Below are 21,837 nucleotides of genomic sequence, written 5' to 3' on the forward strand. Positions count from 1 at the left end.
GGGATGTCCAGGGCTACGCTGAGGCCACCCTCACATAATTGTGTCTTCCCTCACCAATGTTGTGGTGAGGAGCAAATGAGATACTATTAGTAAAGTGCTTTGCAAGCCTTAAAATGCTACATAATTGTTGGGTATTATTATTTTGTTTGTTATTGTTTTAAATTACCTTCTATTTTCAGCATTGAATCCTCTCCCTCCCACCTTGCCCTTCCCCACCTAAAAAGAAACTAGGAAAAACCAATAGTAATACCCAAGCCACAAAGATTACTATATCCGTGCTGGTGAAGATGATGCTCCCTCCTCCTGGTGGCCAAGGTTAGGGGAGAGGATTAGGATGGCCACTTCTCTGGAGCTAGAAAGGCTTCCATTCATCCCCGGCTCCCAGAGGGATGGTCATCCAAGGAGCTGAAGCCAGGGAGACCCATCATCTGGTCAGTCTCAGAATCACAACTGCCCAGAGCTGTCCCTGATTTCTAGAGGAGTCACTATCTGCATCCATGCAAGGAGCACAGGCAGAGAAAATCATCATAGCAGGACTTGTTGGGACCCAGCAATGTGAGAAGCCAGGCTCAGCCTGTGGGATGGGGAGGCCATGCCCTCCTCCCTCGCCTCTTGTTCACCTCTTCACAGCCTTGGACTATCTTGACTTCTAGGAATTCTTGAAGAAAACCTTCCACTATCTTGGCATTCACTTAGGTACTGTGATGAGGATCTGTTGTTACTATTTACAGGAGAATCAGATTCTGGGTCCTGCTGAAGTGGTGCCTGAATGCTTAATCAGTAGAATCCATTTCAGTGCCTTGCCTGGTGTACACTGTCAGTAGAGATATGGGATTGAAATGGAACTGGACCAATTAGGTGCCTCTTGGAAAAGCAGGAAAATCCCAACCAGATTCTTGCTATAGTTTTTGTTAAGCTAAAACAAAGTCAGGCTTTATGGCTCTCTCTGTATCTGTCTCCCCTTTTCCTCTCTCTGTGCATCTCTTTAGTCTCTCTCTCTGTCTCTCTCTGTCTCTCTGTCTCTCTGTCTCTCTCTCACACACACACACACGCACACACACACACAAAACAGAGGATTTGTTTTTAGAACCGAGCATCCTTGAAGACCTTTACGTTTCACTTCTACAATGCAACCCTCCAGGTTGTCTGTCCCAGAGCCTTTCTTGTCCTCTTCCCTCCCTTCCCTCTCTGTCCTTAGAGCTCACGTAATGCTTCCACTCTGGTGCCTTTTTCTCCTTGCTCCACTCTAATCTGTCAGAGCCCTTGATATCACCTTCCATCTTGGAGACGTCTATTTAGAAAAGAGAGAAAAGGGAGAAGAAACAAGCCTTTGGCCCTGGGCTTCCAGGGAAAAGATAAGAAAAGTAAAACCATTAAAAGTCATTGTCTTGTCCTGCCTTCACCTGAGGAAGATTCTTGGCTCCAATAATAATCCACCTAATTCTGCCTCCCATTTGGATTCGTCCACATGAAGTTACTAGCGATTTATGAGAAACTTGAAGTCCAAGGAGGCTCCGTGTCAATCAGAACTCTACCTTCAGGGACTAATGATAGAGGCCTGGAAATGCTGTTAATGAGCACATCCTGGTGCCTGTGGAAGTGAAGGCCCTTGAGGAATGGGACACACTTGGAGCCATTCCACTGTTGTACAGAACCTGCTCGGAGTCAGGCTGCCTGGCCAGCTGGAACATGTTGTTGTTTACAAAGTGACCTCATTGCTGCTGCTGATCACTTGCTAAAAGGTCCCCTGAGACTCATTACCAGTGAAATGATTGATTATACCAGGAGGCATTCTCAGGCATGGGGTAGAAGCTTTATTGGGCTAATTACCTGATTTGTTGTTTGAGACAAATATGATGTCAGGCTTTTTAATAATTCAGGAACTCTATAAATCCAACAATCAATGGGTGAAATCCATTATAAAAATATGGAACAGCTGGAAAGTGACAAGTGAATTGAACTATGGAGAAGATGGTGGCTTTATAGCCTAAATGTTGGTGCCTTTGGAGGAATATATTGGAGCTTAATGATGTTTAATGTTGAGTTTTCAGATTAACGTGTGTCTTGGTATAAGCCAGTGAGAGGGAACGAGTATACAAATTGTACTGTTGAGAAGGCCAGGTTTCAGGCCATATGAGTCTTAACCCCCAGTTACCTCATCTCCTGCACTTCATGGGACCCCTAGTGACTAGAAAGGACTAACATGCCTATGAAAGGAGATTTTTTTTTTCTGGATTCACAGTTCTAAATCAGCCCAGAGTTGCTTTGTAAGGATAGATGTTTACTGATGCTCAGTGATTTAAGACAAATGAAGACCATGATGGATTCTCCTTTTCTTTGGCATGAATAATTCATCCCTTTTCTGCTGAGAAGACCCATATATGTGAGTAGAGATTCGTGGGCACATCTGTACAGATGCCAATCCACCCAAATCCCTCCCACTCTTAGGAAACTTTACAAAGGACAGCTGCTCCACTAAGATTCTTGTTAATCAGCCTTATTCTATATTTTAAAATTCTAGAGAATATTAAAGCATGTCATTGTTGTTCAGAGGAAGCTGTGGCCCACTAGAGACCAGGGAAATAAGTTTCGGTTACTTTGCTAAAGTACATATCTGTCTATAAAACACACACGTATTATATGCTGGTATGTAGACAGGATGGGTGTATGTGCATGTGTATCCTCTACAGAGATTCATATCATTACTTAATTTTTTCCCTGAATAAGCAATTTCTTTGTTAGTCTGTATAATTTAGAAACTGAACATGATTTCGGTTCTAATATTTAATTTCTATCTTGGAATATTAGGGGGAAGGGAAGGTGACAAGCATTTATTGAGTATCTGTCGTGTGCCAGGAACAATGGAAAATGCTTTTCAAATATGATCTCATTTGTTCTTCACAACAATCCTGGGAGGTAGATGCTATAATTACCCCATTTTACATTTGAGGAAACCAAGGCAAGCAGAGGTTAAATGACTTACCTGGGGTGACACAACTAGTGAGTGATGCCGGATTCACCCTGAAGTCTACTCTAGGCCTAATGCTCTGTCTCCTGTACTGCATAGCTGCTCTATCTGAAGCTGAGACCCAGTAATTGAGTTACATCCCAAATCAAGTGGCTCTTGGATATCTAGCAGAACTGGGAAAGCAACCCAGAAACATGAAAGGAAAACATGAATTCCAAAAGTATTTTTTTGTTTTGTTCTATCCCTGCTGGTAAATGAGAAAAAAAATGTGACAGGAGATGAGGACAAAGGACAAAAACACTGATGGCCATTGGTGGCTGTCCTAAATTATTTTCATCTATTCCTATAGATAGAAGACTTGCAGACTCACTCTGATGCACTAAGAAGTGACTAAGTCATCAAGAGAATGAAATGATTCACTATTACCAGCCTAACCTTGCCTGCCTGCTGACTGAAAACCAGCAATTCTTCTTTTGGAGCCTAAACAATGAGGGAGGCCACCTAGCAGGAAGTTTGCCATTAGATTCCCCCTGGCTGATATATCTCATTTCCCTGGACTATTTCATTGGGTGAATTTCTTCTTGAGGAGGGAACTTGGGGCTCCCCATGGTTTCACTTGAGTCTCATATTAGGCTATAGAATCTCCTGTTTCCTGGACCTGGAATTTTACCTCCATCCCAGTGAAGAATTTCTTTTGCTAGATGTTTTAGAGTAAATTACAATGGAGAGACCAGCATCTTCCTAGTAAGTTACATTTTTACAGTCCTTTGGGGTCATGAAAGGAAGTCTAAGGGACATATCCAAGGTCATATAGCCAGGATGAGTCAGAAGTTTGACTGGAATCTACATTTCCATGGATTGCTCTCCATACTGCTAAGCTTTATAAATTAAATTGGTGTAATTAAAAAAGGTGAGGAATTCAAGGATTTTTTGACAAAGCAACTTCATATTTTCAGCCAGTTTTGTCATGATATATATAATATTTCCCCTTTGGTAACAAATTTTATGATGGTCTGTATGGGGTTGGGGTTGGAGAGGAGGGAAAAAGGAGAGAGAACTAGAGAGAAACAGAAGAAAAGAGGAGGAAGAGAAATAGGCACACCAAAGGTCAAAGGATAGGAGAGGGTTAATGATGGATGGGTTGGGAGAGGAGAGATAGACTGACAGACATAAACAGAAACAGGAAGGAGACAGAGCGAGAGGAGGTGGGGAAGGGAGAGGGAGAGAGTGAAAGGTTGAGAGCACTATTGTAGGCACTGAAATGAGTTCTTCCCCAAATAGAAATCTTCCAGGGTTGGAGAGGGAAGGTTCACCACTATTTCAGTTTCTGTGCTCTAAGACCCTCTTATAACCTACCACTAAAGACTTTCATTAAAAATGTTTAGATCATTTTTAAGGCTATAGAGTGTGTGAGGTGGGGAAACACTTCTAATTTTGGTCTCATACTTCTTTTTGATGACTAAGAACTACAATTTGTTGTTTTGGAATTCTGAATGTTTCTCAGTGAATCACAACAGAGAAATATTTGTTGTTCATTTTTCCTGATCATACACACCCTATTTCCTAATGAAAGAAGATTGTACTCATTCACCTGGTCTTCCAAGCCCTCCTGTATTTCCTAGCACCTTATGTTTCCAGTCACTTTCCCATTGCTTCTTTTACATATGGTAACTCCTGTCAGAGTAAGTGATTCAGCATTCCATAAGTCCTTTATCCCATCACTGTCCCATTGCTTAGCTCGTGCCTGGAATTTCATTCTAGTACAATTCATCCAGTTCAAATTGTATTTCTTCTTTTAAAAGTCTTATACTCTATGAAACCTTCAGGAATTTCCCAGGGCAACAGTGTTCTCTCACTCTATGAGTCTGTCTTGTTAGTCTGTGTCAATTGGACTCCCTCTTTGTGGTCATTTCTGTGCATATTATGATGGTTTATGTATGTGCTCACACATAGGCATATACCTAGTCTCCCTTACTGGACTGAAATTCTCAAAGGTATGTTTGTGGCTCATTTATCTTTAGATTTCTACATAGGTTAATAGATGCTTAATAAATGTTTATGAAATAAAATTAAAGTCAAATCCATGGATCAAAATTTAAAGAATTCTAGACTTCATTCTTTTAAAAATGGATTATTGAAGCTATTCTAAGTTTTTCTTTAAAATCTATCTTTAAGATTTTAGTCCCAAAGCCAAAGAAAATGTGTGAAATTAACATGTCTGTTTTCTCTTTTCTTCCATGTACTACAGAAACAAGACATTCTTAACCAAGTAAGACATTTTCCTCTTCCTTTGGCAATCATGTCTGTTTTGCCCATGGTTCATGTGAATAGTAATTTCCTCATGTGCATCATTAAGTTCATCCCATCGTGATAAGTTTCATGTAAGAGAGCATCTACCATCTTGGGTTTCTGGCATTGGAGAGTCTGGTCAGTTCGAGTTAAGAGGGTGTCTTGATGGTATCCTGCATGTTGGGGACTCATTGAGCCATATTGTCCATAAGCTAAAACCTCTCTCTTCTAGTAAATTCCATCTGACCTCCAGAAGTGGGACTTGAGTCAAGCTTTGCAGACAGCCCATTAGAGGAAAGATGACCTTCCTATTTCCTTCTGGTTCTTTTTGTCCAGGTTAAGGAAATAGGGATTTTCTGAGGGATAAGAATCTCCTTGTCTGTGTCATTAGGAGTAGGTTGATACTAGTTGTGGGGCATTCAAGGGGGCTTAAGAGGAGTTGTAGGGAGCAGACCTCAGAATGTACTTACCAGTATGTCTTATGGATGCCATAAACATCTCCATGTCAACCAGAAAGAGTTTGTTCACGTTCCTATGAAGTTCTTGATATGTAGCATCCAGCATTATCAGTAAGGAATCTTGATGGTTTCCATAATGGGTAATCATAATCCAGAGTTCACTGGAGCAATTTTTTGAGGAGAGGAATCATTCATGAAGATAATACCATGTGTAGCTTGCTTGTTTGTTTAAGTGACAAGGAAGGAAGGAAGGAAGGAAGGAAGGCAGGCAGGCAGGCAGAAAGACAGACTTTTATACTGCAGCTTGGGCCACTGATTTCACTAGTATAACCAATACTCAAATAAGGAAATTCCTTCTACCAGAAAAGGTGCTCAGTGGCAATGAGCAAAGCATCCTGAGCAAAACCGGAACCACGTTGTTCCCAGATGGAAACTGCAGTGTGACATTCAGTTCATCACAAAGGGATTTCAGAAAGTACCCTTGAATTTATTTCTTTGAGTTTATTAAACTATTTCTGCCTTCATATAGTTAAACAAGATAATTTAAACAGCTTAGTGCAGACTTTAAGTAATTGGATTGGGGATCCCCACTTGTGTACTTGAGTAATCACGATGTTAGGGTTCTGCTCAGGATGCTTTGTTCAGTGCCTGCCACTGTGCACGTTTTCTCCCAAGTGCACCCAATAGGTAGAGCTTAATCAGGCAGCCTTCTGCCAGATCATCAGCCAGGATTTGTCCTCCATCTCTCCAATTTGAACTCATGACAACCATGTAAGGGCTCTGGAGTCATGTGGCCCCCAGGTTCACAAAGACCTGTTTGAGCATTTGTACTTATCAAAATAGATAAGAAAAGAGAGATCTGGGGACCCTCGCCAAGGGAGTTGAAGATGTGCCATGCCTGGCATCAGGCAGCTTCTCTATGTACATCAGCACTGTTTCCTCTCCATCACTTTGTCAACAGGCATTTATGAACTACATGCAGTGTGGTAGCTAATGTGGTAGACTGGATTACAAAGACAAAGACTGAAGAAGTTCCTGATCTCCTGAAGCTCCCATCTTGTTGAAGGAAGTAATGGGTGTGTGTAATAAAGACAGAAACATGAGATAATCTAAGGAGGAAAGCTTATGGCATTTGGGACAATCAGGAAAGGCTTGATATAGAAAGTGGGATTGTGCTAAGGCTTGAGAGAAGTCATGGATTCTGGAATGGAGAGGTGAGGCCTACCATGGCCAATGCACAGAGATAACAGATGGAGGAATACAAGAGAGTCACTTTTACTAGTTGGCATCAAGATGGCACAGGGAACAGAGGGGGGCCCTCAGAGTCATGGAGACACGATCAAATGTTATCTGAGAAATATTAGCAGACTGGCGAAGTCACTTTTTTTGAGGGAGAGTTTCAGTACCAGCAAAATGGGAATAATAATAGCACCTTCTTCCAAGGGTTGTTATTGGGATCAAATGCCATTATATTTGCGAAGTACTATGGAAAATGTAAAGACCTCTGTGCTATTTATTATTTATTGGCAGGGTTCAGAGGCAGAACAATGTATGAGGAGATGGTGAAGGTAGGAAAGAGGCTTTGAAGGCCAACTGAGGCATTTTTATTTGACTCCCAAGTCCTAAGGGAGCCATGGGTTTTTATTGAGTAGACAGTGATGTTGTCAGGCCTATGCATAAAGAATGTCACTTTGACCCCTGAGATTGATTAGAGTACATAGGGATCTAAGATGGGGAGACCAAATAGGAAGCCACTGTGTTAGTATAGGAGAAAAGTCATGAGATCTGGAATCCAGTGGAAAGAAATAGCCAGGTCTGAGAGATATTGTAGGGGAGAGAACGTCTATGGGACGTGAGAGAGTACTTTGAACAGGGCCTTTAGTCATCACTTTGAGGGGGAAATGAAATGGATGATGAGTCTTCTAAGGAGGTTTGGAAGAGTGGTCAGCTGTGGAGCTGGGGAACCAGGCTAAATCAGCCTCCTGGAAACCTAGAGAGGGGAGAGCAGTCAGAAGAAGAGGATAGCTGAGGATGTGCAGATGAATCTGACAGGACAAGAAGGTGGAGAAGAGTATAGCAATGGGAAGTAAAGGTTGCAAGGGATGATTGACAGGGGCTTGAGACCAGAATCTTCTTGAGCCTGGTTGAGTCAGAACTCCTAGGAACAGTTCCCCAACTGTCACTGAATCTGGGAGATGAAGGAGAAAAGGTGTGTGGCTGAAACCCATCCATCATACTACTAGGCTTTTGAGTATCTACTGGCTGTGGTGAGAAGTAATCTTCAGTCTTCTGCTGGACAGACCTTCCTACTTTGAGGAGACCATCTGTGGACATCACACCTGGGACTTCAGTGTCTGACTTAACCAAGGCACTCTATTTGTGAGATTTTGATTCCCTGTTGAACTTGCCCTTAGGAACTTAGGTTTTAGTTTCGTGTGAGTTAGATAGTGTTAATTTAGTGGGTAAAATATTTAGATTTTATCCTCTTCCACTGTCCTTCTCTTCATTCTTTCTCTGTTAAATAAATTCAATAATTTTATATGTACTATTTTCCCACTGTATTACTTTCCTTCCCCCTTTCCAAATTATATACATTGAAATCAGCTACTCCTGTAAAGGTGAGGACTAAGGAAGGACCAGTTCCTTGTGTACCTCAATATCCCTTAGGTAAAGAAGCAATAGAGGGTCTCAGATGAATCATTGAATCCCTAATCCAACAAGGGATCATAATACCTTGCTTCTCAGAATATAATACACCTATACTTCCAATCAAAAAGCTAAAGCTAGATCAAAATGGTAAAGTATTCATACAGGATTTAGGAGCTGTAAATGATCATGTGATAAAAATACATCCTATTGTACCAAGTCCAGATGCTATAATTTCTTCCATTCCAACTCAGGCAAGATAGTTCACTGTGGTAGATTTATGCTCAGCGTTTTTCTTAATACCAATTCATGAAGATTCTCAAAAGATCTTTGCGTTTATATGGGAAAATACCCAAGCACAGACTTGTACTCGTCTTCCCCAGGGGTATACTGATTCACTGAGCCAATTCTCACAAATTTTAAATAGAGATCAAAAAACCATAATATTCAAAGAAAGTAAAATAGAGCATTTTGTTGATGATAGCCTCCTTGCATCCCCAAAAGCTAGTGTGTCTAAGAGACAGCAAGATTCTTTTGATAGAATTATATAAACATGGGCATAAAATCTCCAAGGCCTCGAGTGCAATATCTTGGATTTGTGTTATCAGCGGGTTCCAGAAGTATCACACAGAAAAGAATAGCAGACATCCAGAAACTGAGTGCTCTTAAGACCAAAAAAACAACTCAGAGCAAGATGGTGGTAATCTAGCAGTTGAGAGATCATTGGGAACTCATGAAAGACAATTTTCAGTGGTTGATGAGGTGTCCAAAGGCAGGCTACAAATTATTGAAGTAGATGAAAGGAGAAGAAGGCAAGGTATAAAAAAGGATAAAAAGCTTTTTTTTGGTGGCATTTCACTGTCATTGAGAATGGCAATAAGATGGAGGCTTAAGAGAATGGAAACCCTTGGGCATTCAAAAATAAAAGTGAGAATTGGGTAGCCTGAAGGTAATAAATAGAGGAAGAATAAGCAGTGAAAGACTAAAGAGTGAAGAAAATGGGAGAATGAGAGGACAAGCAGCTAGAAAAGATGAGACAAGGAGCTAGAGAAGATGAGACAGACAGGATCAGGGGTACATTGAGAGGGCTTGTCCTTGGGAAAAAAAGGACAACCTCTTTGTCAGAGCCTATGGGGTAAGGAAGAGAGGGGGAAGTGACGTCAAGGGATTTGAGATATGTAAGGTTCTAAGAGGAGAGGGTAGGAGGAAGGAGAGCTAGAGGAGGCATGTGGAGAGAAGAAAAGTTCACTGTGGGCAGTGGGATAGGAAATCAGAGTACTAAAAGGATTGTCTTTCCTCAGTGAAGTTTCAATTGGGATGAACATCAATTTGTTGTAAGTCCAGGAAGCACAAATGTAGGACTTCTTTCTGCTCTATTCTGTCTATTGTTTGCTGACCATCAACTAAAGGTTGGCTTTAACCGACAGATACAAGTGTTCTTTCCACTTTCTGACTCTAGTCAGTAATAAGTGGGAGTTGTTGGTACCTGAGGCTTCTACTTGATTCTCTTTTGCCCCTAAAGATGGGATGGAATTTGTGCAGTTGCCCTAAATCTCTTATCTATGAGGAGGAAGAGACTTAGCAAGGGGAGTGGGTGGCTAAATGATTGTCCAACATGCAGGCCACCAGCAAGATGCCCTTACTCTAATGTCACAGCTTCTACAATAGTCATGCCCTTGTGGAATTTCCCATAGAAAGAAGAATGCACTACCTGTACCCTTTCCTGTACCTGTACCTGTACCCTTTCGCTTTTGTACCATCAAGTCTCTCATCATCCCTATTGTGATAGCATAGATGTGTGTATAGATAGACCAAAGTATTGTATTCATGGTCGGGAAAAACATGCAGATTACCCATTGGGGCCTATAAAAGAAAGGAACATCTACATTCCCTGGTTTCCTAGGGCAGTGGAGGCAAGGCTCAAATTCCCACCTACTCACAGCTAATTGAATTTGTTTCCCGCATAGCAGACTGCCTCCTCAGCTGGAAGAATGAATGATGTGACCATGATGTCTGCCATCCTCTCATCACCAGGGACAATGCTAATTCTCTGCTGCTTCCCTGATCTGGATGATGGCACCATATTTCCTTCCCCCTCCTTGTTCCACCCTCCTAATGTAATGACTGTTCACAGAACACTCTGGGGCAAGGATGGGATGCTAAAATAGGACGTAGAAATAAGTATTATTCTGTATCCCTTGTAGAACTTTCACTCTACATTAGACAGCAAGTTGTTTAGAAACACTTAGAACTTGATTTCAGAACATAGAATGCAGCACATCTTAGAAGTAGCAGGGGGAAATCAAGGTGCCAGTCAGTGCTTGTCCTTGGAGAAGCCATCTTAAGGCCTGTCATAGTGTGACCCCAGTTCAATGAAGCGTGCACTCTCTGATTTAGTTACTTATACTGTCTTTGAGTGCTGCTTTGGAGGATAAACTTAGTGTCCCTAAACTACCATGGAGACAAGTTCTAGTCTTGGCCAGACTGGTCCTTAGAAAGTAAAGAAAGAGTCTGTTACAGGCCCCAAACATGTATGTATGTGCATGTTTACACACTAATACACACATGTATGTCTAATTGCTACAAACCATCTCACCCCATATTCTTCTGTTCATTCTTGCTAAAGATCAGCCCAATGGGATCATGAACTGTTGTCCAAATTTGACAAGCTGTCTCCCACCTCTGTTCATTTCCACCTGTTACTCCCTATATCTTCTCTACCTATTAGGATCTTTCTGGATGCCATGGTACTTTCCCAGTGAACTCTTGAGAACTTTGGAGCAGACTTTGAAATGAGTTATCCCAGGCTCCTCCATCAGGATTTTGGGTCTGGATCTCTGCTAGTATTTGAGGTGAAATCTGTGGGAAAAGAAAACAAAGCTCAGTTATCTCTCAACAGAGGAGATTTTGGATGGGAAAACCACAAATGTCATCATTGGCAGCTTTCTCAGTCCATTTGCTGTTATAGAATGCCTTGGGGCTATGATGACCCAGAACCCTCCCTTGATTTCTCAACCAAATTTCAGTGAAAGTCAGGAAATACTTTAAAAAGAAAACTGCTCTGTGCTAAATGCTGGGGATAGGAAGACACAAAGGTGAAAACAAAAATAAATAAAAATACAAGTCTCTGCCCTCAAGAAAGTGCATTTGTTCTGAGGGGACCACATAACTGGGCGTAGGGCATTTGTGGTTTCTAGATTTATCAGTTGGGAGTAGCTTTTAAACATGGCCATCCACATGGCCTTGCCTCTTAAGGAGGATTGTTTTCTTTGGGGCTAAATCTCTGCTCAGGGTGGTGGCTTGCTGAATGTGTTTGTAGAACAGACCCAGTTATTCTTTAATTTCCCTAAATAGAAACTGCTCCTGGTATATGTATTGTGTCAAGATGGTGTCCTTGGAGCCAGTAGTTTTTATCATGGAGGCTGTCTCTGACTCCTTAAACCCTTAGTTTTGAGCATTGCTGTTGCTGTCTGAACCTTTCTCTGTTGGCAGGTGGAGAAGCATTATATATATATATATTTTTTTTTTTGAAAGGATGGGATCATTGCTTTTGCTTTGGTCTACACTGTACAAATACATCCTTTTGTTTCTTCTTCAAGTGATGCTTATTAAAGTACTTCTATCTCTCTTAGTGCCTATGAGGCCTGAGGATTTTTATAAACACTTAAAGATCATGATTGAATAAATAAAGGAATTCCTTACCAGTACTGAGAACAATGATCTTCTCACTTCCTATTTGAAGCTCACCTCAGCTCACTCTTAAAAAAAGCAAGTTTCTTGCTATTCTGATGACCGGAAGGCAGATTTCTAACTCCATACTTACAATAGCGTTTCCACTTATGGATTTGTCCAACCATTCTGAAATTCTTGGGGAAAATTGACTTTCTTGTCTCTGCTTTGATCAAGGTCTCACTGCTGAGTATCCCGAGCAGGTCCATGACAAAGGATGGCCCCTTATGCAGTAACAAAAAACTGGGAAACAAAGGTGGTGCCTATTGATGGGGGAATACCAGAAATGACTGGTGGGGTTTTTGTTGGAAAAATTGACACTCTCAGAAATGAAGAATCTGAAAAATGTAGAGAAATGCGGGAAGGTTTGAATGAACTAATGCTTCCTAAGCTCTGTGAGAGGGACCCAACTTCCCCAGTATTGACTATGTTTCTTGTTGTATCCATACTAGGCACTTATTAGATACTTGTTGATTGATTCATTTTGATGTTTGCCTGTTATCCTGGTGAGATGAAATCCCAAGAATGGTTTTAATTAGATTTTTTCTCATTCTTAGTGATCAGTGGAGTCTTTTTTATGGTTGTGGGTAGTTTACAATTCATCAGATGGCCGCCTTTCCTGTCCTTTGGTCTCTTCTTTACTGGGAGAAGTCTTATATTCATTGCCCTGTCACCCTTTACCAAGAAAATCACATTTGGTTTTCTTTGAGAAGAGAAGGGTGGTTAAAAGCTGAAGTTCTACATCTCTGTGTGCCCCTGAAACAAGGAAAACATTTTCAGCTGACAAGTTCATTTTCTGAAGCCCATTTAGGAACTGAATCTGTAGGGTTCACATTCTGACATTTATTTTCTTCCAAAGAAACTTCCTGCACAGCAGCCTTCCACTGTCCTTTGGATTGTTTTCTGGAATGAAAAGCACTAAGAAATGAGAACCTTTTAAAATTTTCCCCATGAATGCATCTGAAGTTATTTATTTATTCCTCCCTCTTGATTCCTGGGACTATCATCAGGTCCGAGCAAGTGGATTCTCTGCCTGTATTGTCCTCATCAAACCAGCCCTCATTCCACAGAATGCTTTTGTACCCACTTCAGTGCCTGGAAGCAGAGAGGCATATAGATGAGAATGACAGAATAACAAAGAAAACAATCAACATCATGAGGATGATTTTTTTTTTTTGTCTCTGGGCTGGCTTAATAAATATTTACCTTCCAAGAGAAGTAGAATGGTTGCTTTTACTCAGGAAATGACATCCCCCATGTCTAGTCTGTTCTATGAGTGTCCACATTTCACTGCTAGGCTCCAGTGACATGTACATACTGCCCAGAAGGCTTCATTGTACCCAGTGGGCACTTAATCCCATTATCATCAAAGGAAAAAATAAATGATGGTCTTCACGTATTGAACAAGAATAAGTCACAAAAGAAGAAAAGCTTGTGATACTGAGAGAAAGGCCAGGAGGCCCAAAGGGTATAGGCAGTAGAATTCCTTCTAGGGCAACTTAGGAGCACACTTGGACAGGAGTTGCATGAGATGAGCAGTTAAGAGTGGGTTCCAATTCACATCATGGCGGTTATTGCCCACATTGAGGATATCGCTCATCCCTTGGAGTCTAGAAATACATGTATAAAGCTAAGGTTGATAATGGCATGCGGTATATTTGGTTCATGAAGATGATTTATTCTGTGGCACTCCTCAGAAATGCCCAAATAGCAGCCAGAAGTTATTAAAACAATACCAGACGGATAAGTTTTATTTTAATTCACTTCTAAGCTACTTGGATGAACTGGGAAATGCTATATACATGTAAGATATTATGATTTATCCAGTTTTGACGGAGCCATCCACACAAAAAGCTCCAGATGGTCAGACTTAAATAACTGAGAACTAGGGCACGTGCTTTAAAATGGGGATGGGCTTGGCAACAGTCCCAAGCACTCTGTGCAGTCTGGGAGTTCTGCTCACCCTCTCTTTTGTTATCTCCCTGAATAACTCATTCACAAGCCCGAGACTGCTTCTTAGAAAACATCTCAAAAGCAGATTTGACAAAATCTGACATGTCTTGTTTATGATTTGAAGCTACCATTGGACTCTCAAAACTCGACCAACTGATAAATCAGTCAACCAGCCTCATCTGAATCTTCTCTTTGAGGATCACTGGAATCATCTTCATTTGAAAGTCAAGATTTTTCCAAGCAGTGATGGCGCTGCCATGGAGGCTGGAGAAAGCCATTGCCTGGGGCTACCCTTTTCCTGAAGTGAGGAGCCCTCTGATCCGGAATAGGACACTGATGAGTTTGGAGTTGGGGTGTAATGGGATATTGGCTTTGTCTGGGGCATACATTAGCGAGAAGACATCATGAGACCACTTGATGTAGTTGCCATAAAACCCCCAGGTCAGTGGTGATAGCTACTGAAGTTGGGAATCCAAGTGACTAGGAGGATAGTGGTATCCTCAGCAGAAATACAGAAATTTGGAAGAGCAATAAACAGGAAGGACATAAGGCAAGAAAGAAGGAAAAAAGAAAGCAATAAAGAAAAAGAAGGGAGACAGGGAGGAAGGAAGGAAACGTGTTTATTTAGCATTTACTATGTGTCAGGCATTGTGATAAATGATGTAAAATATTATCTCATTTGGTATTCACAAAAACCCTTCATGGTAAATGTTATTATTTCCATTTTGCAGATGAAGAAACTGAGGCAAGCAGTGGTTTGTTTGCTCCTTGCTTAGTCATAGAGCTAGTAAGGGGCTAAGGTGATATTTGAACTCTGGTCTTCCTGACTCCATTGTGCCACTTACCTGCCTTCTACATGATGTCTTTCCTGATCCTTCTCTGTCCCCCTCCCCTCCAGTAATCATCGACCTGTTCCATTTATACCATGAAATGCTATATTGTGTCCCTTCCGTAGATAATCTGTACCTCAAGGGCAGGAATGATTTCCTGTCTCTGTCTCCTCCTCATGGAGCACAGAGCTTCATCTATAGCAGGTGCCTAATCAATGATTATTGGTTGACTAACTTGTTGCCCCAGACCCTTTGGTGATCATCTTTCTCTCTACATCACTCGTACACATTTAAGCGAAGGGATGAGCAGTGGGAATGAAGGCTGTCACCCAGGAGGTCCAATCATGGACCATGTTTTCACCATCTTACAACTCAAAGATTCAATGAAAACGTGCTTAGCTCTAGTGAAAGAGCACTTGATCTGATAGGACAGAATCCCCCCTCTGGGCTCTCTCTCCAGCCACGTAGCCAAATCATTCCTGATTCATTCGATAATCAAACCCCAGAAACAGTGCCTTGGGACAGCCTAAACACGTATGTCAATAGAGGAGGAATACAACAGGGAGACGTCCTCTCTTCGATGTGATGGAGCCCAGCGTTCGAGTTGAAGTGGCATTTTCTGTTCCTGAGGAGTCTCTCCAGATGTTTTCTGATGAATGACATGATGATGTCACCAAGCCCTGCAATAGGAAAGGGCATATTAGGAAAGATTGATTCATTATTGGAAGAATTTGGACACAGGAAAGATCAGGATGAAGAATGTTCCTTTGCCAGTTGACAACATGCACTTAAATAAGTCGTCTGGAGAACCTGGCCATCAGTGTGCGTGTACTGAGAGCTGATTGGGCCAAGAGCTAAATACTGGTCTGCCTTGTCTTTGGGAAACTTAAATGATTCCAAGCTTCCTAAGAAGGAAAAGATAAAACATTTTTATATCAATATTCTAATAATGTTTCTATATAGCAGCAAAACATGGACTACAAGAAAGCCTGAAGAGGAAGCAGGAGCAGTTCGTATTGCAGTGGACAGAGAATGTAAGGAGATCTGAGTTCAAATCTAGCCCCAAGCACAGATGAGCTGTGTGACTTTGGGCAAGTCACCTTATCTCTGCCTCAAGGTTCTCATCTGTAAAATGGGGAGCACAATAGTACTTACATCTGAGGCTATTGTCAGGATCAGAGTGGATAGTATTTGTGAAACACTTGGAATATATACTACTACTGTATATTCCAAGGGCAATGGAGAGGCTGCTGCAATGACCTGCGATCTCTCTGAGAAGGCATTTCCGAAAACAACAAGAACAAAGAGCTGTAGTTTGGTGGGCTGTCCCTGATCAAAGATGAGAGTGTGGGCCGTGCTTACACAAACGGCACCCCATCGGTCAGGCGGCGACAAGTCTTTCTTGTGGGTGGTCCGTCGTGCCTGGCTCTTGGAGACTCTGATTGGGATCTTCTAGGCAAAGAGCAGTTTGCCATTTCCTTCTCTGAGGCCTTCCTAAGCCCCTGGTACGTGCCCCAGGAGGAAGAGGCTCCCCGTGCCACATGGACGTGAAGACTGGAAATCTGCCCACACGGAACACACCTGGCTATATTTTCAGAACCGCTGTTGGAGGGATCTTCTACACGGGCGACCTTACGGGTTTGCTGGAGAATCCTGGGACAGACTGATCCACGGAGGGCTGTAGATGTGGAGAGACGAAGCATGTCTGTGGGGAAGGAGGGTTGTGCACACGGTAGACATGCAGACTCGCGTGCCTGCGTGTTTCTATCCCAAACCATCCCCGGAGCGATTCGGCCCCGGGGATTTGCTCCGCATGCGTTCAGGGACTCGAGCCTCAGAGCCTCAGGTTTTCTGTGACATACCAGCTTCTTTCCCTCAGAGACAGAACTCCAGTGAGGAGAGGGGCTGGGAGGGGGGAGCTCAGAGAGGACTCAAAGACTGTATCAGACCAGCCAGGTCCCTGTCAGAAGCGCTCCCGGAGCCAGACTCCTCTCGGGGACCTCGGGGCATACAGCTAGCTTCTTTGAGCTGGGGTTTCCTCACTAGGAAAGTGACTTAGCTCCCTCAGGGGCAGCCAGAGGGCCAGGCTTGGGAGTCAGGAAGATGCATCTTCTGGAGGTCAAATCTGGCCTCAGACCCTTATTAGCTAGGTGACCCTAGGTAAGTCACACAGCACTGTCGGCCTCAGTTTCCTCATCTGTAAAATAAGCTGGGCAAGAAAACGGCCGATCACTCCACTATCTTTGCTAACAAAACCCAAATAGGGTCTTGAAGAATCATACATGCTTGGAAATGATCTCACAGGGGTTGTGTTCAAACGTGATCGTGAATGTGTTTTGTCGTTTGTCAGAAATTGTCGTGCTCGTCCTCCTCCTCCTCCATCTTCATCACACAGTGGAGCTAGAGACGCGCCCTGAGAGTTTCCGTGTTTCTAACCACCCGCCCTTGGGGCGTCCTGCTCACCTGGGCCTTCATCAAGCCTTTTCTTCCATTGCAGACCATCGATTTTGAAGGCTTCAAGCTGTTCATGAAGACCTTCCTGGAGGCCGAGCTCCCGGAGGACTTCAGCGCCCACCTCTTCACGTCCTTCAGCAGCCAGGCCCTTCATGCCAGCCCCTTGGTCCGCAGCAAGCCTCCCCTCCTGTCCGGGGGTAAGCTCTTCTTGTCGCCTCTGTCTGAGGGTCTCCTGCCCGGCCACAGAGAGCCTGGGCAGCGGGAGGCCTGGCTGGCTCTGCCCGAGCCGTCGGGGTGGGGGGGCCGGCGGTCTGCAGCAGCCCCCCTCAGGCAGATGACGGGGGGTCGCGGGGATGGCGCCGAAGCACCAGCTTCTGGGAGTACGTGATAACTGGGGAGCCGTAATGGGGTTCTTCACGCAGGCGAGCCTGCGTCCGGGAGGGCCGGATAGAAATGGGCTTTTGGCCCAAGGCAGCCAGTATGTCCAAGCAGTCCCTCATTTGGCCAGAGCGTGGCTGGGCTGGGGCAGCCTCGACACGCTTTCGTTGGGACAAGTTAACAATAATCAAAATGATGAATCTGGTTTTCAAAGTCAGACGTTTAGGGGACTGCTTGGGCCAGGAATTTAAAGCAACGAGTGATGCAAGGCCTTTCCCTCAAGAACTACTCTTGTTTCTTTTTAACCCCTCGCCTTCCATCTTAGAATCAGTCACGTGTACTGGCTCCAAGGCAGAAGAGTGGCAAGGGCTAGGCCATGGGGGTCAGGTGACTCGCCCAGGGTCACCCAGCTGGGAAGTGTCTGAGGCCAGATTGGAACCCAGGACCTCCCCTCTCTAGGCCTGGCTCTCCATCCGCTGAGGCACCTAGGTGCTCCGACAACATTATTGGTGAATGGGTTGTGCCTACTGTCAATAAAGGCTGGGTCCTTGGATCAGGCTCCCCTATGGAAGATGCTCTGGGCGTGAGCCTCTTTTATGAAGGCGGCTCCTCTTCCTGAGTGCCCTGATCATCCCCATTGGTGCTAGCAGGAGAGCGGATGGATCGCAAGCTCTCCGCTCCCCCCTCATGATTCATTGCAGCAGAGGCGGATCGTTGCCTGTGAGGGAAACGCGGAGGCCTCGTCCTTCAGACGGGCGAACGTTGAGCCCTTCTCTGGCAGGTCAGGAAATGGAATGTCCGGGAGCTCCGGCAGCCGGACCCGGGGAGGCCTCGGGGTCTGGGCGCCTTCCGCCTGGGGGAGGGGCGATCGCCCATAAGAAGGTTACCAATTAGGAACAGAATTCAGCATGATTTTCTTTAGACCTTGCTTGGTTACCAATTTAGGGAAATGTCGGCTGCGGCCTTTTAAGCTCACGTGAAGGGCGCCTGCTCTCATTTCAGATTCATGAGGGCGTCCCAGTTGGAGCACCAGCCTCCTCCCCCGTGAAGGCTCAGAGATGCTCTCAGCCGACTGTGTGCCTCCCAGAACTGTCACTCCTTCCGCAGATGGTGCTTTGTTGAGCCCCTCCTGCTGTCTGGGGGGTTCGCCTGGCCTTGTGGGGCCCCCAGGCCGGCTCCTCCCCCCCCGAGTACTCCCCTGCTTTCCCAATTGCCTGTCCTCTTCCAGCCCAGGGACTACACTGCTTGTCTGAGCCCAGCATCTGGGACGTTGTGAGTGCCTAATAGATGCTCTGCTCACCTCTCTGCCTGCCTCACTGGGGCCTCCATTGTTCAGCCATACCAGTCACGTCTGACTCTTCTTGACTCCATCTGGCCAAGATGCTACCGGAAGGCTTGGCCATCGCCTCCTCCAGCTCCTTTTATGGAGGAGCAGTCAGGCAAGCAAGGAAAATGACTTGGCCAAGGGCACACAGCCAGAGGCAGGGGGATCCACTGGTGAACATCGGAAGATGAGTTTTCCAGATTCCAAGCCTGATGCTCTCTCCAGTGGGCCGCCAGCTGCCGTCCCTCCCACTCTGTTAGTCGTCACTAATGAAAGGTGCAGCTAGAAGGGAAAACACCAACCTTGGGAGGCAGCTCCAAGAGGGCGAGACGAGGAGAAGCTCTGGACATCAGGACAGGCTGATGGGGGGGGGGGGAGCAGCAGGGCTGCTTTGAGGAGTGGTGGAGGCAGAGCGATGGAATCCCCCCCCACCCGAGAGAAGGGCGGGCAGGCACTAGGGGCGACGCTACCGTGATCCCAGGAGTCCAGGGATGAGCTGATGTGAAGCGGACAGGGCGGCCCCAGAGAGGCTGCCCAGGTGGAATCCCTAGAAGAAAGGGAACAGTTGATGGGATTTAGGGAAGATGGCGGAAGGGACCTGGGCTCATTCTTTACACCCTGATCCATTTTACTGTCTTTCCTTCCTCTTACCTTCTTGGCCCCTCCTTCTGCATGGCTCGATTCATGGGAAATTCTGTAACGTCTTCTGGGACTTACTCTTTATCTGTGCAAAAGGCAGCGGCCATTGGCACCAGATCACATGAGACTGTTGAGTTCAAAATACATTTTTTTAAACCCTGACCTTCCGTCTTGGAGTCAATACTGTGGATTGGTTCCAGGGTAGAAGAGCCGTAAGGGCTAGGCAATAGGGGTCTAGTGACTTGCCCAGGGTCACCCAGCTAGGAAGTGTCTGAGGCCTGGTTTGAACCCAGAACCTCCTGAGTCTAGCCCTGGCTCTCCATCCACTGAGCTACCGAGCTGCCCCTCAAAATACATTTTTAAAGTTAAGCTCAGACATCTTTTTATTTTGTTAAACATGAAAGGAGTCCCATCTTTTCCTCTCTTGCATTCCCTGGAAACTGTGTTGAGCAATGACCCCAACAATGCAAAGGAAAACAATACTAAAAGGGATTGGAATTTTGATCAAAGCCTTCAGAGGACTCATAAAGAAACCTATTTTTTCCCTCTCTAGAATGGTGGAGGCATGATGTATGCAGAATGAGACATGTAGGCCAACCCTAATGGTCAATATTTTGATCTATTTTGCTTAGCTTACATTTTTCTTATTATAAGAAAATATTCTAAGGGAGTCAGGAAATTGGAGAGTTTGAGAAAATGGCAACATTTTGAAAAATCCTTCCCTTCCATCTTAGAATCAATACTCTGTATTGGTTCCAAAGCAGAAGAGTGTTAAAGGTAAGGCAGTAGAGGTTAAGTGACTTGTCCAGGGTCACCCAGCTAGGAAGTGTCTGAAGACAAATTCGAACCCAGGACCTCTTGTCATTAGACCTAGCTCTCTATCTATCTGCTCCCAACATTTTTTAAAAAAGGATCAACTAAGTGGTGCACTTGATCGAGACTCTTCTTACAAGTTCAAATCCAGTCTTAGACATTTATGAGCCACGTGACTCTGGGCAAGTCACTTCATTCTGATGACCTCACTTTCCTCATCTGTAAAATGAGCTGAAGAAGTAAATGGCCAACCACTCATAGCAAAGCCCAAATGGGGACATGAAAAGTTGGACCCAACCAAAATGACTGAACCCAAACCAGACCAAAACAATGGACACATATGTCTATATTGGGAAGAACATTTGCAAGTTCATTTCCTTCCTTAGCCCTTCCTTAGCTGTCCCACTCTGATGATTGAGGTGGGAAGATTGGGAGACTCGCCGAGGCCAGAAATACTGAGTTGTGTAAAGAGATGGTTGTTGCCAAACCCCCCAACTCTCCGCCGGTAATACTTTGGAGCTGAGAAACAGACAAAAACAAAATTGCTCCAGTTTGGAGAAGCCTCTTACCAAAAGCTTGACTGTAGAGAATTGATTTGAGGTCTCCCGTATCTTCTGAAAGAACCTCATAAGAAATTGTGCAAATGTTGCTTGCAAACAAGTATTTATTAAATGCCTACTATAGACTAGGCACAGTGCTAGGCACTTCATAAATATTATCTCATTTGATCCCTATGAAAACTAGTAGGTAGGCACTATTATTATCTCCATTTTACAGTTTAGGAAACTGAGTCAAGGTTGCTTGCCCAAGGTCACAAATTGAGCAACTGAGGCTGGATTTGAACTCATGTCTATGTGACTTGAGGCCCTGCATTTCAGCCCCTGCTGTGTAAAGGGTGAATATTATGGTTGAAACTGAAAAAATCTAAATTTAAATGGTCGCCAAGGGAAATCCCAAATAATAAAATACCCAAGTCAGCTGCCAAATTTTTATGGTGATTTAATTACAACAGGAGGAAGAAAATATTAGAGGGAGAGAGAGAGAGAGAGAAGGAAAAAGGGAGAGAAGGAAAGAAGTTTAACTCAGAACCACTCTGGTTCAGGCTGAGCCAAAGTGAGCGTTAAGGCCTTGGAAAGCCAAGGCAGAGAAAGGGGTCAGTCCTTATCACTCACGTGACCGATCTGAAGGAAAGCTGTCTGTGGAGCTCCTCCAAGCTCAAGCTCCAGGATCGACCTGAACTCTAGCCCTCTCCACAGGAAGTCACAAGGACTCCAGAGGCTGTTCTCTACCTCACTTCCTGCATCTCACATGTGCCAATGGTGGCTCAAGCTTGACTTAGGACCGCTCAGAGGTCAG

At 44.2% G+C, this 21,837-nt stretch overlaps 1 protein-coding gene across 7 annotated transcripts in view; it reads left to right on the forward strand.

The window, feature by feature from the left end:
• Window positions 1-21,837, forward strand: part of DGKB (diacylglycerol kinase beta) — a 643,039-nt gene that overhangs the window by 162,272 nt on the left and 458,930 nt on the right. For 3 of the 7 annotated variants that reach the window (XM_056800573.1, XM_056800571.1, XM_056800575.1), the window contains 2 exons: window positions 5,217-5,237; window positions 17,371-17,524. In XM_056800573.1, coding sequence (XP_056656551.1) covers window positions 5,217-5,237; window positions 17,371-17,524 — 175 coding nt within the window. Of the gene's footprint in view, window positions 1-5,216; window positions 5,238-6,676; window positions 8,095-17,370; window positions 17,525-21,837 lie in introns of all 7 variants that reach the window. The other 4 variants (XM_056800574.1, XM_056800572.1, XM_056800576.1 and 1 more) reach the window with 2 other exon arrangements.

The sequence above is a fragment of the Monodelphis domestica genome, chromosome 5, assembly GCF_027887165.1.
Source record: "Monodelphis domestica isolate mMonDom1 chromosome 5, mMonDom1.pri, whole genome shotgun sequence".
Lineage (NCBI taxonomy): Eukaryota > Metazoa > Chordata > Mammalia > Didelphimorphia > Didelphidae > Monodelphis > Monodelphis domestica.